The sequence below is a fragment of the Purpureocillium takamizusanense genome, chromosome 1 (genome assembly GCF_022605165.1).
Source record: "Purpureocillium takamizusanense chromosome 1, complete sequence".
Classification (NCBI taxonomy): Eukaryota; Fungi; Ascomycota; class Sordariomycetes; order Hypocreales; family Ophiocordycipitaceae; genus Purpureocillium; species Purpureocillium takamizusanense.
Window position 1 is genome coordinate 5,508,536 of NC_063068.1, and position 12,422 is coordinate 5,520,957.

The window sequence follows — 12,422 nt, forward strand, 5'->3', positions numbered from 1 at the left end:
GTCCGATCCGGCGGCCGCCGCTCACGATACCTACCTGCAATTGCTTCGAACATGCTTTGGGGCAATCGATGTCCTCCATCGACCGACGACGACGACGACGCCATTACCCTCTCGCTGTGTCGCAAGGTGCAACGGAAGGCGCTCGTGATTTGAGGGGCAGATGATCTGAGAGACTGGGAGATAGTGACGCGATAGAGAGAGAGAGAAAGAGAGAGAGCCGCGAAACCACCACCACCACCACCGCATCGATCGCACTCTCAACAGTCAACACCATGGCGTCGTCGTCGTCGTCGTCGTCTCTCGCAGACACCCTCCTCGAGGCGCTCCTCTTCCTCGTCCCCCTCGCGCACCTCGCCGCCGCCCCCCACACAAAGGTCGAGGAGTCGTTCAACATGCAGGCCGCCCACGACATTCTCGTCTACGGCATCCCCTGGACCGGCCCCGCGCCGCGCGCCCGCCTCGCCGCCGTCTACGACCACGCCTCCTTCCCCGGCGCCGTCCCGCGCACCTTTGTCGGCGCCGTCGTCCTCGCCGGCCTCGCCCAGCCCCTCGTCGCCCTCGCCGGCTTCGCCCGCGCCCAGCTGCTCGTCCGCGCCCTCCTCGCCGCCTTCAACGCCGCCGCCCTCGTCGCCTTCGCCCGCGCCCTGCGCCGCGCCCACGGCGTCCGCGTCGCCCGCTGGTGGTCAGCCCTGCTGCTCGCCCAGTTCCACCTGCCCTTTTACGCCTCCCGCGCCCTGCCCAACATGTTCGCCTTTGGCCTCGTCACCCTCGCCATGGCCTTCCTCCTGCCCGGCAGGGCCCCGCGCGCCGCCCTCGTCCGCCGCCGCCAGGCCGTCGCCCTGCTCGTCGTTGCTGCTGCCGTCTTCCGCGCCGAGCTCGCCATCCTGCTCGCTGCTGTCCTCGCCCAGCTCCTCTACTCGGGCCAGATGACGCCCCGCCGCCTCGTACCCGTCTTCGCCGTCGCCTTCGTCGCCGCCCTCGCCGTCTCCATCCCCATCGACTCCTTCTTTTGGCAGCGCCCGCTCTGGCCCGAGCTCTGGGGCTTCTACTACAACGCCGTCCTCGGCAGCTCGTCCAACTGGGGCACCTCCCCCTGGCACTACTACTTCACCTCGGCCCTGCCGCGCCTGCTCCTCAACCCGCTCGCCCTGCCCCTCATCGCCCTCGCCCTCTTCCTCCCCGCTACGGCTCCTTCCACCCGCCGCCTCGTCCTGCCGAGCCTCGCCTTCGTCGCCGTCTACTCCCTCCAGCCGCACAAGGAGGCCCGCTTCATCTTCTATGTCGTGCCCCCGCTCACCGCGGCCGCCGCCCTCGCCGCCGACTACATCGCCATCCGCCGCCGCAAGTCGCCCCTCTACGCCGTCGCCACCGCCGCTCTCGTCCTCTCCGTCCTCGCCTCCCTCGCCGCCACCGCCGGCATGTTACTCCTCTCCTCCCTCAACTACCCCGGCGGCGACGCCCTCGCCCAGCTCTATGCCCTCACCGCCGACGCCGCCGCGACCATGCTGTCGTCGCCCTCCACCTCAATCACCTCGCCCCCCGCCATCACCGTCCACGCCGATGTCCTCACCTGCATGACCGGCCTCACCCTCTTCGGCCAGAACCGCGCCGGCCTGCCCCTCGCCCTCACCGGCCCTCACGCCCCCGACGACCACGACCACCAACGCGACCCCATCTACCTCTTCGACAAGACCGAGGACAAGCCCGACCTCAAGTGGCCCAGCTTCTGGAAGAGGATGGACTACGCCCTCATGGAGGACCCCATGCTCCCCCTCGGCAACTGGAAGGTCCTCGGCGTCGTCCAGGGCTACGACGGCATCGAGCTCCTCAAGCCCGGCGCCAAGGACCCATCGGACGTCGAGGCCGCCGCGCCGACACCCGGCCCCCGCCAGTCGCACAGGGTGCTCGGGCTCGGCGCCAGGGTGGCAGACGTGCGCCGCGCCGTGAGGAAGTACACGGGCGGGTGGTGGATCGGCCCGCGCATGTCGCCGCGCATCCACATCATGAAGCGCGTCAAGGACGGGCAGTACGCGACGTCATAGAGGGAGGCCGATGTGTCCCTTTTTTGGCTTTCATGTCCGTTTGCAGATGATGATAATATGTAACATTTGGCCCGCGGGCCGACTCTTCCCGCGCTAAAAAGAGCTGCCTGCCATCCAACCGTGGGTACCCAAACATAAAGTAACGTAGATAATGGCAAAGACATGACATAAGGCTCTCTCCCGGCTGTCCTCAACCCGCAACCTAACATACATGGTCGGACAAAAGCATCGGGCTCTCTCGTGCGCCACAGACACCTCTACCACATACCCACCCCCACCCCCCTGACCAGAGCTACAAATCGTCCCTAACGCCGCATTCGCGAAATCACCATTGGCCGGTGCGCGCACTCCCCTCAAGGGGCATAATCAAATGCGTGGCCCAAGCCTGCCGTCTTCACACGCCGCCTGTGCCGCTCTCCAAAAGAAAAAGATGAAAAGAAAAATCATGTTCAGCCCATGGATCCCCAAATTATGTACCGGTCCCGCTCCCATCTCTTGCCCCAAGTACACAAAGCACTCGCGGCTCCAACTCTCGAATCGCATGGCCCATGTCTGCCAGGGTATAGTGGGCGGCGCTTCGTTCTCGCTCTGGGAGAGACGTGAAGCGGGCGCAGAGTGCCTTGCTCAGTTGTGATCCGCTTCGCTGTCTGTCTCGGCACCGTGCTCTGCCGCATTGGTGTCCTCCTGATCCTCTTCTGCCTCTTCCACCACCTGCTTCAGCCGCAGCGGTCCATCCTTGCCGCTAGGTTGGGGCAGAGCACCGTACATCTTGCGATACTGCTCCAGCTCCTTCTGTTGATTTGCAAAGAAGTCAAGCACGGATGCCATGGGTGCCCGTAGATCGTTGAGCTCCCGAAGCACACCGCCGCCAATGGCAATGTGTCGCATGGCCAAAGTCGAGACGCAGGTCTGCGTCCAGTCAGCATGCTGAAGTACATTGTTCGGGGCAATACAAACTCACCTCTATTCTGCTCACTTGGTGCTCCATAAAGTTGAGCAGGAACCTGTCCGTCACTTCGCCGCCTCGGGACTTCATACGCTCTAGGAGCTCCGTCTCCGGTGGCTGCAGCCCGGAGCCTCTAATCTCCTCGAGCGTGCTGCAGAGCATCTCAAGTCGCAGACTGACTCTCCACAAGGCCCAAATGGTCTCGGGGTCAAAGGCCAGCTCGGCACCAGGCGCCAAGATTGCCGGTTTGTCGGGGCCTTCCTCGCGCGGCTCGTGTAGTTGATGGTACTCGATGCGGCCCGCTAGGGCGTGCGCATACAGCGTATAGATGGTTTCTGGGTTTTCCAGCCCCTTGAGCTTCCTCTCACCCATCTCTTTGACTTCGAAGCCCTGGGATGTGAGCGAGCGCAGGTCTTTCTGTATCGCCGCCGCATATGACTCGTCGTCGAACGCCTCCTCGGACCCCGCGGAGCTGTGACGCTCCGTCTCTTGGTAGCCCTCTAGGCACCTCTGGATCTCACTGATGAAATCCGTCGATACAGTGATCTGGCCACCGTCGGCCACTGCCGCGATACGAGCCGCCTTGTTCACCATGGGCCCGAAGTAGTCCATGCGCCGAGTGATGGGGTCGGTTTCGCTCACGCAGTCTCCACCAAAGTGGATGCCCATCCTCACCGACAGGCCTCGGAATATGAGGGTGCCATCCTTGTCGTGGATGATTTCCCCAGACGCCGAATTGAGAATCTCGGCAGGCCAGTTAACGTCCAATAGTCGGAGCTGCACGGCAAAGCACCACAGCAGCGCCGAAGTGGGAGTAGGAAACGCCACCATAAAGGCGTCGCCTTCGGTCTTGACTTCGTACCCTCCGACCCGTCGGAGCTGCCGACGCATCACCTCGTTGTGAAGCTTGATCGCGGACCGCATGGCGCTGGGGTACAGCTCCCACAGCGTCGTCGAATTTTTGATGTCGGTGAAGATGATGGCAAAGTTACCCGTCGGCGCGGGAATCTCTGCCTCGAGGCGGTTGAGGGACGAGTCCAGCACGTCGCCCTTGGCCTTGCGAACCCTCCTCGTCGACAGCATCTGAGCCTCGTCCGGCACGCCTGATGGGTACAGCGACATGCTCGTGCCGCGGTGCAGGCGTGATCTCTCAACGCGCCGTTTCAGGTCCGCAACGCTTATCATCATCACCATGATCTTGCCCGACGCACCGTACGCCATGGCAAGGTCTCGTAATTTCTGAGCGGCGCGCATGAGGTCCGTTCGCTCGGCCCTGGCAATGTCTGTGATTAGGTTGGCATCGAGGTACTCCCACAGCTCACTCGTCGCCATCAAGATGATGTCGTCCTGCTCCTTGACCGTCATGCTGCTGACATGCGGCGCCGCCTGAACCGCAGGCATCAGGTCGACGTATCCAAATGCCCTCGAGACCTGAAGCAAGTCGTTCAGCCGCCCGTTGCGGGACACCCAGCCGCCTGCTTCGCGAATCCTGGACCGCTCGGACGGCTCAGCGGGGTCGTGCTTGCGAGTGAGCATCTGGTGCTTCCCGTCGGTGTGGATGACCATGGCCTGCGCGTCGCCAACGTTGGCGACGTAGAGCTCGGTGCCCTGGAGATAGACGACAGTGGCGACGCCGCCCGAGTTCAGGTCCTCCTTGCTCAGAACGACCGGCTGCGCCGATCCCCTATGCGTCGTCTTGGGCCGCTCTTCGGTGTGCTGGACGGCGATGGTCACGAGGTCCTTGTTGAGCGCTAGGAATGCCCGACGAAGGGCGTCGATGGGAGTCTCGCCTGCGCGCGTCTTGAGGCTTTTGAGCTCCAAGGCAAATATGTGTCCGAAGTTCTCGTGCAGATACTTGGCAATCTTGGAGCCGCCGCTAGAGAGAGCCTGTCCGTCGAACAGCCCCAGAAGCATCTCCGTCTCAGACGAGTTGAAGCGAGGCACAACCAGATCGACCGTCGACAAGTGCTCGTTCTTACCGAGCGTGTCGGCCATGCCATAAGGGAGGTGGCCTGCCAGCGAGCCAGACGTGCGCACACGTCGGTCTTCGCTCTGGTCCGGAATGCTGGGTTGCGTCAAGGTGACGTCCATCAAACCCAGTATCCTCAGGTTGACCAGCCGGCTGAAATCCGTGTACTGTTCCCGATTGACGGCACCTGGCCCGTCGATGCCTCCCCATGCAGTTTGTTTGATTTCCAACCGCTTGTTGCCAGACAAGTTGAGGTATCGCAGGTTGGGGTTCAGGTTCCAGTTCCAATCGTAGGGCACGTTGGAGATGTTGTATTTCAACGAGTTGCTGCCACAGTCCAGGACGGCGAGCTTCTTGGCCCTAGAGATATCGGCCGGCAGGTTGGTGAACTTGTTGCTGTTGATGTAGAGCGCTTGTAGCAGGCTCGACTCCTCCAGGTCATCCGCCGGAACTGTCGTGAGGCCATTTCCGGACAGATACAGCTCCACGAGTTGCGGCCAGCTCTTGATGGATCTCTGAGGCATGTCGCTAATCTCATCGTTATACGACAGGTTCAAGACTCGAAGCTCGCTCAGCAACGTAATCTGGTCAAAGACATCGTCGTCCAGGCGATTGTCCGCGAGGTACAAATTGCGCAGGGAGCCGGCAAAGGTGTTTGTGAGCCTTGACGACAGACCCGAATCTTTCCGCATGGCTGCCGGGGGCGCGCTGCTGGATCCAGTCCCCTGCGTTCCCTGTGATGCGGCTCTCGAAACAACCGACGTCTTGCGGCCGCCCTTGCCGTAGAGAGACACGACCGAGCTCTTCCGGTTCTCGCCGTTTTGCACCGGCGAAGGGCCTACACTGAGCAGCGTGCTGGAAGCCTGGCTCGGCCTCCGTTCGTCTGAGAGTTCTTCGGAGCTGGGTGTAGATGGCAGCGTGGCCAGTGGCAGGGCCTTGCCATTCTGCACCGGCGGCGGTCCAGACGACTCCTCTCCCGGCAGCCGGGGAGGTCTCGAGGCCGGTTTGGGAAACACGTCGAGGACGTTGGATGATGCATTGAACGTCTCGAGCTTGTTTGCCCACCAAATCTCCATGGGAAGTTTGGAGATGTTGTTCCCGCGGACGTCAAGAACGCGCAAGTCGGTGAGGCACCCAATCTGAGGCGGCAGCTCGCCCACCGAGTTGTTGGCGATGCTGAAGTGCTCAAGTCTGCTCAGGGCTCCGATCTGCGGCGGCAGTGACACGAAGTAATTCTTGTCCAGGACGAGGCGCTCCAGGTTCGTCATATTAGAAAAGGCCGAGTCAATGCTGGCCAACTGGGCGTGGGATAGATTCAATGTCTTGAGTGTCGGTACCGGCTCGATGATCTCAAACTTATTCAGAGGGTTCGAGTTGAGCTTCAGCTGGCGAATGCGTTCAAAGCGACCCACAAAGGAGGAGACACGATTGTGAGCTGCATACAGAAGCTCCAGTTTGGGAAGCTCCGAAATGATGTCGATGCTCGTGATGGAGTTGTACTTGATATCGAGCTCCCGCAGGCTGATGAGCTGACGGAAGCCGTGCGGGACATCTTCTGAGAGTCGGTTGTTGGTGATAAGAAGCTTCTCGAGGTTTTTCAGATTGCCAATCTCCTCGGGCAAGGTTGCTATGGCGTTGAAGCTGAGATCGAGATCTACGAGGCTATGCAGCTCACAGAGGAAAGGCGGGAACATGTCGAGGAAGTTGGAGGAGATGTTGAGACTTCTCAACGCCTGATATGCGCCAAACGACGGCGGTAAGTGCGTCAGTCTGTTGTTGGCAAGATTCATCTTGAGAAGACCCGTGAGGCCCCCGAGCTCGGCGTGCTCAAGCTGCTCGACCCTGTTGTTTGAGATGTCGAGATACGTCAGCTTGCCGGCGCGTCCAAGGCTCAACGGTAGTTTTCTTGCTTCGTTATTGGTGAATTTGATGTCTCGAAGGTGTTTACAGGACTGGATGAAGTCTCGTGGTACGTCAAGTGACAGGTTGCGCGACAGATTCAGAGAAATAATGTCGGAGGCCTTGAGGTAGAGGGAGATGGGAATCGTGACAAGATTGCGACCAGAGAGGTCGACATAGTTGAGCTTTTGGGAGCGAGTGATGCCAAGATCGGTCGTCCGAGCGTGAAAGTCACTCTCCCTGGCGGAGAGAAACATGAAGCGGCAGAGGTAGCCGTTATCCTCGCGGCCGAGTTCCTCTATCCTGTCCTTTTCCTCATAGCCGACCTGCTGCAACAGCCGCTTCTGCATGAGCAGCGGCCGCTCCGGGGGCGTGAGAACACGTATCAAGTCGTGCTTCTTCATGATGATGTGATAGTTCTCCAGGCCGTCGACAACATACGTCTTCTTGACGACTTGAGATATTACGTCGCTGACGGTCGAGTCAAGAGCCATCGAGTGCGTGGAAAACGTGCCGTCGGACCGGAAGATGCGAATAAAATACGGCGCCAGCTTCTCCTCGGGCCGTGGCGGACTGCCCACCTCGTCGGCGTCTGTGGTATGGTTCGACCGCTCCTCGGTGCCGCGACGGACGGCCCAGCTGTCGGGGGCATCCCAGCCGCCCTTGGGCTCAACGACCGACTCCTTGCGATCGCCGTAGAGACTGTTGACAAAGGACACGTCCATGGGGGGTAACGCGGGAGGCTTAGTCAGAATACCCTCCATGTCGTTGAGGTTCGTATCGAGATGGTATACATGGCCCGGATCGTTTCGGTCGGTGGGCCCGATGGCCTCTTCGGTGTAGTCGACACCTCGTTGCGTGCGGCCCTTTTTGGAGAAGGGGAACTTGTTGTTAAAAGTGGCCGCTCGCTGCGCGGCCGCCCTCGGGTCCTGCGAGTCACTCATGTCCGATGCGCTGGGCCAGTAGCCCGGGAAGGGGGACGGAGACATGTCCGGTCGCGAGATGTCTGGCCTCGATCCCTTGGCCTGCAGAGACCGGGTCGACGAGGGCATGTCGCGCAGCTTGGAGCCGTCGTCCTTGTCCTTGTGCCGCCGGAGGCGACCGAGCAGGCCGCGTTTGCCATGGTGGCCAGGCGAAATCTGGCCGTCGGCATGGCCAGACCGGGAGCCCGGGGGCGGGCCGCTCATGGCGCTCGGGGTCGGGCTATGCGCCCTCGACCGTTGGATGTTCATGGGGACCGACGGGCCCCGTTCGCGGGGATAGCTTGTAGCGAGCGTGTCTTCCCTGCTGACGCTCGGCCTCAGTGTTCGCGGGTCCTCATTGCTTTTATTGTGGCGGTGGTAGTGATGGCCGGGGAGGTGCACGCCGCCGGATCGCGCAGACGAAGACGACTTGGGCGGCACTTGGGAGGCCGTGCTTTCGGCGGTGCTAGCGTAACGTTCGCGGTCGGGCCCCGTCATGAACTCTCGGACGGGCGCCTCTCCGTACCGCGCAATGTCCTGTAGCAATCACAGTCAGACCCGGGGGGATAGATGAGACGAAAGACGAGCGGGCGGGAGAAGGGGGGGGACCGTTGGGACGGAAGGCGGGGCGGGCGCAGGATGAGAGCATGGCATGCGCCGCATCTGCCACAGACCAGGGCAAGCAGCACCAGCGGATGGGCACATGGCAGGTCGGGCTGTGGATACAACAAACGGGTGCGACGAGGAGGCAGACGTCGCTCAATTGTCACACGGGGCACGCAAATCCTGTCGCCTCGCAAGGGGCGAGACGTAGCAGGGCGAGCGATGAGCAAGCAGGAGGGCGGGCACGTACAGTATTGTCCTGGTAGAGAAAGGGGACGACCTCGGGGGCGGGCACAGGCGTTCGCGGCCTCGACGAGGAAGGCGAGGGGTCGCGGGGATCCGTGGCATTGGAGTAGTTGCGGTCGCGATGCGAGGGCCGGGTATGGCTGTAGGAGCGCGAGCGCTGGTCCTTGCCGAGCGAGATGGGGAGGCTGCTCTCGGAGCTGTCGCGGCCAGGAAACTCCTCACCGAAAAAGCCCTGGAGTTTGCGGAAGCCGCCGCGGGTGACGCTAGTCTTGGAGCCCTGGCTGCTGGCCGTTGTGGTGACGCTAGCCACCGACGGTCGCCTTCCGTCGGGGCTGAAATAGGCCGCGTCGGGCGAGTCGTGGGACCCGGGCAGCAGCTGGAGCCCCCCGTGGCACCCAGACCCAGAACCAGACGCAGACCCGGGCGGTGCGGCAAATGGGCGGGCGGGCCCCGCTGCTGCTGCTGCTGCTGCTGCTCCAGCGTACAACGGCGGCGCAGACGATGACGCTCCACCACCACCACCACCACCAAACGTCGCCGACGACGGCAGGGTGGGCGACAGCTGCGACGTCACCGACAGGCTGTCGCTTGAGTCGTTGTAGAAACTCGTCGGCAGGCCCCGCGACGGCTGGCCGCCGCCCGACATGGACGCGGACCCAGGCTGCGACATCCACGGCGTCGCGTGCGAGCTGGTGCTGGCCAGCGAGATGCCGCCGCCCGCGCTGCCGCCTATCGAGGCGTTGCGCGAGCCTCCCTGCGCTCCGTCAATGGCGGCCAGTTCGCGTCGGTAGTTGGTGAGGTCGCTGAGGCGGCGGTCGGGCACGGAGACGTTCGATGTCGTCGACGAGGGCGAGAGGGCGCCGCGGCCGGCGGCGGCAGAAGTCGACGTTGGGGACACTTGGCCGTCGTCCCCCGAGGCTCTGCGTGCGCGAGACATGATGCGTTAGAGAGAGCGGGAGAAGGGACGACAAGCACAGACAGGAGAGGGGGGCACGAGACGAGCACGGGGAAGAGCGGGCGAGAATGGCAGGCTCACCTCCTGCGGCTGGCGTGATATGCGCTGTTGCTCTCGTCCGTGCTGACGCGCATGTGGTGGTGACCGCGGCGGCCGCTCTGACTGTGAGACTGGTGGTTGGAGCTCCGGCGCGCGGACGAGGCGGGCGTCGAGGGCGTGGGCCTCACCGTCGTCGTGGAGCGGGTGCTGCTGTCGGTGCTGTGGCTCGCGCTCGTGATGGAGCTGATGCGGGAGACGGCGGCGGCCTCATTGTCGGACATGGTCACCAGCGGCAGGCCGTCGCGGACGAGGCCCGGGCCATGTCAATCGACCGAGGGAGCCAGAGGGCGTTGCGGCGACTGCAGCCGACGATGGCGGCGGCGGCGGCGGCGGCGGTGACGGCGATGCGATGAGCGGTGCGACCTGTCGGGCAGGCTTTCACGTCGTCGCCGGCGCGGTGCTCAGCATGCTTAAGCGCTTTCGGCGAGGCGAGAGTCGAAGGAGCGGGCTGGGACGGTATCGACTGGCGGCTGGCAGGTGTTTGAGGCGACTGCTTCGCGTTCGTCTTTCGCGGTGGGGAAGGCGGTCGATGCTGGGAGCACGTTGAGGTGCAAATCGGGGCGGGCAGGCGGCGGCGGGCTCGGTGTCGAGACAGGCTGGATGGACGGATGGATGGATGGAGCCTGGGGGTTTGTTGGTTGGAGGGGGGCCAGGCGGGTGTGATTGATGATGTGTGGATGGATGGATGCTGGTGTCTGGCGTCTGGTACTCTACGGTGTACAAAAGCAGGGCGACAAAGGTATTTTGCTTTGCTAGAGGGGGGCGCGTGTGCGGGCGTGGCAATACCTGCTCGTGCCTCAAGAGCTACTTGCCGGATACAAACGTCAGCTGAGAGAGGCCTGTGCTGGCTGGCTGGCCATGGCCGAGAGGTTCGTACCTCTTCGCCATGGCAAGCGAGGGGGCGAGCGCGGGCTCTTCCCGCCCCCTGCCGCACCGCTGGCAACACCCGAGCGGCCTTGGCTGCTGATACCACCATGGACTGGGACACGGAACCCCCATCTCACCTCACTCAAAACAAGTGGTGGTGGCGCCGGTGGTTGGTGCTGGGAGCCTCCAACGTCGAGCGCGCGGTAGGAACCTCGATGCTTGGCTTGCCGCAAACGCCCGGGTCCGGGGGAGGATGCGCTGCCGCCCGCTTCAGCTCCAGCGGCGGCTACAGGTAACTAGTACCGTACCTTGGTGGGCGTTTTGGAGGGGTACTTTGCAACAAGTACTGCTGCCACCGCCAAACCTTGGCCCACCGCCGCCGAGCGACCATCCATCCTCGATCCATACGTATTCACTATACCACCGGGTGCAGCACAGACGGGAGGCGCTCGCGGCAACGCTGTTACGGAGCTGACCGTATGTACGTGCACACGTACATACCTTTGGTAGCTTTAGCAGGTTCACCAGTGTCTTGCGCCGCGCCGCTGCCGCTGCTGCTAATGCACGGCGGCGGTGATGAATATGGATAAGTACTACCTAACCTGCCTAAGTATGCGGCGGTGGTCGAACTGGAAGGGGGGGTGGGTTCGAGATTGGCGGGGACGGGCGCTACCTGACCCTTACCCAAGCAAAGACACAGTAACAGTAGCCCGTACCTGGTAGGTACTACCGAATAAACCTTGCCCGCGAGACCCATGCCGACCTACCAAAAGGTAATAACGGAACCTTGGCCTTATAAACACGGCCCGGGGCATGCAACTTGGCATGGGCTGTTGCGACCTGTCCGCCCGTCATGCTGCCCAACCGCCCAGGCTGCAGCGCAACATCAATCAAAAGAGGCCCCCCCGCCGCTTGCGCTACGTGAGGCGATCATCGTGGGGAGATGGAGGGGAGGGGAATAGTATTGTGGTTTTGGGAGGGGGCGCCGTGTCGGGTCGGCTACGTCGGCCGCGGGCCCGCCCCCCTTCGACTCCACTGGACAGATATGGTACATGGTGCTGCACGTCTAAATGTATATTGTTGATGTCTGGTGGCATTTGGGGGGGGGAGCGCTGCAGCCGTCCGCAAAACACGGGGGGGTTCCCATATTCATGCTGCTATTGTCCGCAGTTGGGGCGGCGGGGAGGCGGCGGCGGGCTGACAGCCAGCCTACCTCTATGCCTATCCGCCCAAGGCATGGCAAGGCATGGCAAAACATGGCATGACATGACACAACCTACTCGAGTATGTATTTTGAACGGAATCTTTGGTTTTGGTTTTCCTCATGCGGCAGACTGGACCTGATGAACGGGACACAGGAGGAAAGAGTGAGCAAGAGGTGCCAAACCTCCAAATCAATTAGAGGGCAGCCCCCATGCAGCAGCAGCGGCCATTAGTAGCGCCTCTGTCTCGCTTTCAGTCCGGCGTTCAGGTCCAGGCACCAACCATTCCATTCATCCCCCCGCCGCATCGGTAGCACCGCGACTGCCGCCACGGCCACCACCGACGCGCGGGAGCACGGCTCACCTTCTAATAATACCCATGTCTAAGGGTCGCTTACCAGGCTCGGCGGCATCACCCGCAGCCGCCGTCGGGGGGAGGGGAGGGGCCACTTCGGAAAGGAAATCCTCTCCCAAAATGGCCAGCGTCGTCGCCTCACAGCAGTCCCAGTGGTCCGACCAAGGACGGTGACGCCGATGGAAGCGATTTGAGCATTGAAGCAAAAATTATTGAATAAAATAAGGAGAGCGTCTGCCCGCGAGAGCGGCCCCCGGTGGCTGTCCCATGCGGTGCG

The 12,422-nt window shown here is 62.5% G+C and overlaps 2 protein-coding genes across 3 annotated transcripts; one reads left to right on the forward strand and one right to left on the reverse strand.

Moving 5' to 3' along the window:
* Positions 1 to 219: 219 nt before the first annotated feature.
* ECM39 (Dolichyl-P-Man:Man(7)GlcNAc(2)-PP-dolichol alpha-1,6-mannosyltransferase) lies at positions 220 to 2,348 on the forward strand. Its single transcript, XM_047982621.1, has one exon. The coding sequence runs from the start codon at positions 273 to 275 to the stop codon at positions 2,040 to 2,042; it is 1,770 nt and encodes a 589-aa protein (XP_047838587.1). The 5' UTR covers positions 220 to 272; the 3' UTR covers positions 2,043 to 2,348.
* On the reverse strand, positions 2,059 to 10,409 carry JDV02_001674 (Adenylate cyclase). 2 transcript variants are annotated; one of them, XM_047982622.1, is made up of 4 exons: positions 9,704 to 10,409; positions 8,672 to 9,587; positions 3,004 to 8,355; positions 2,059 to 2,951 (listed from the first exon to the last, which is right to left on the reverse strand). In XM_047982622.1, exons 1-4 carry the CDS (start codon positions 9,940 to 9,942, stop codon positions 2,667 to 2,669), a joined length of 6,792 nt encoding a protein of 2,263 aa, XP_047838588.1. In that variant the 5' UTR covers positions 9,943 to 10,409; the 3' UTR covers positions 2,059 to 2,666. The 2 variants fall into 2 exon arrangements, with proteins under 2 accessions (XP_047838588.1, XP_047838589.1); XM_047982623.1 differs by having other exon boundaries at positions 8,672 to 9,704.
* Positions 10,410 to 12,422: the final 2,013 nt, after the last annotated feature.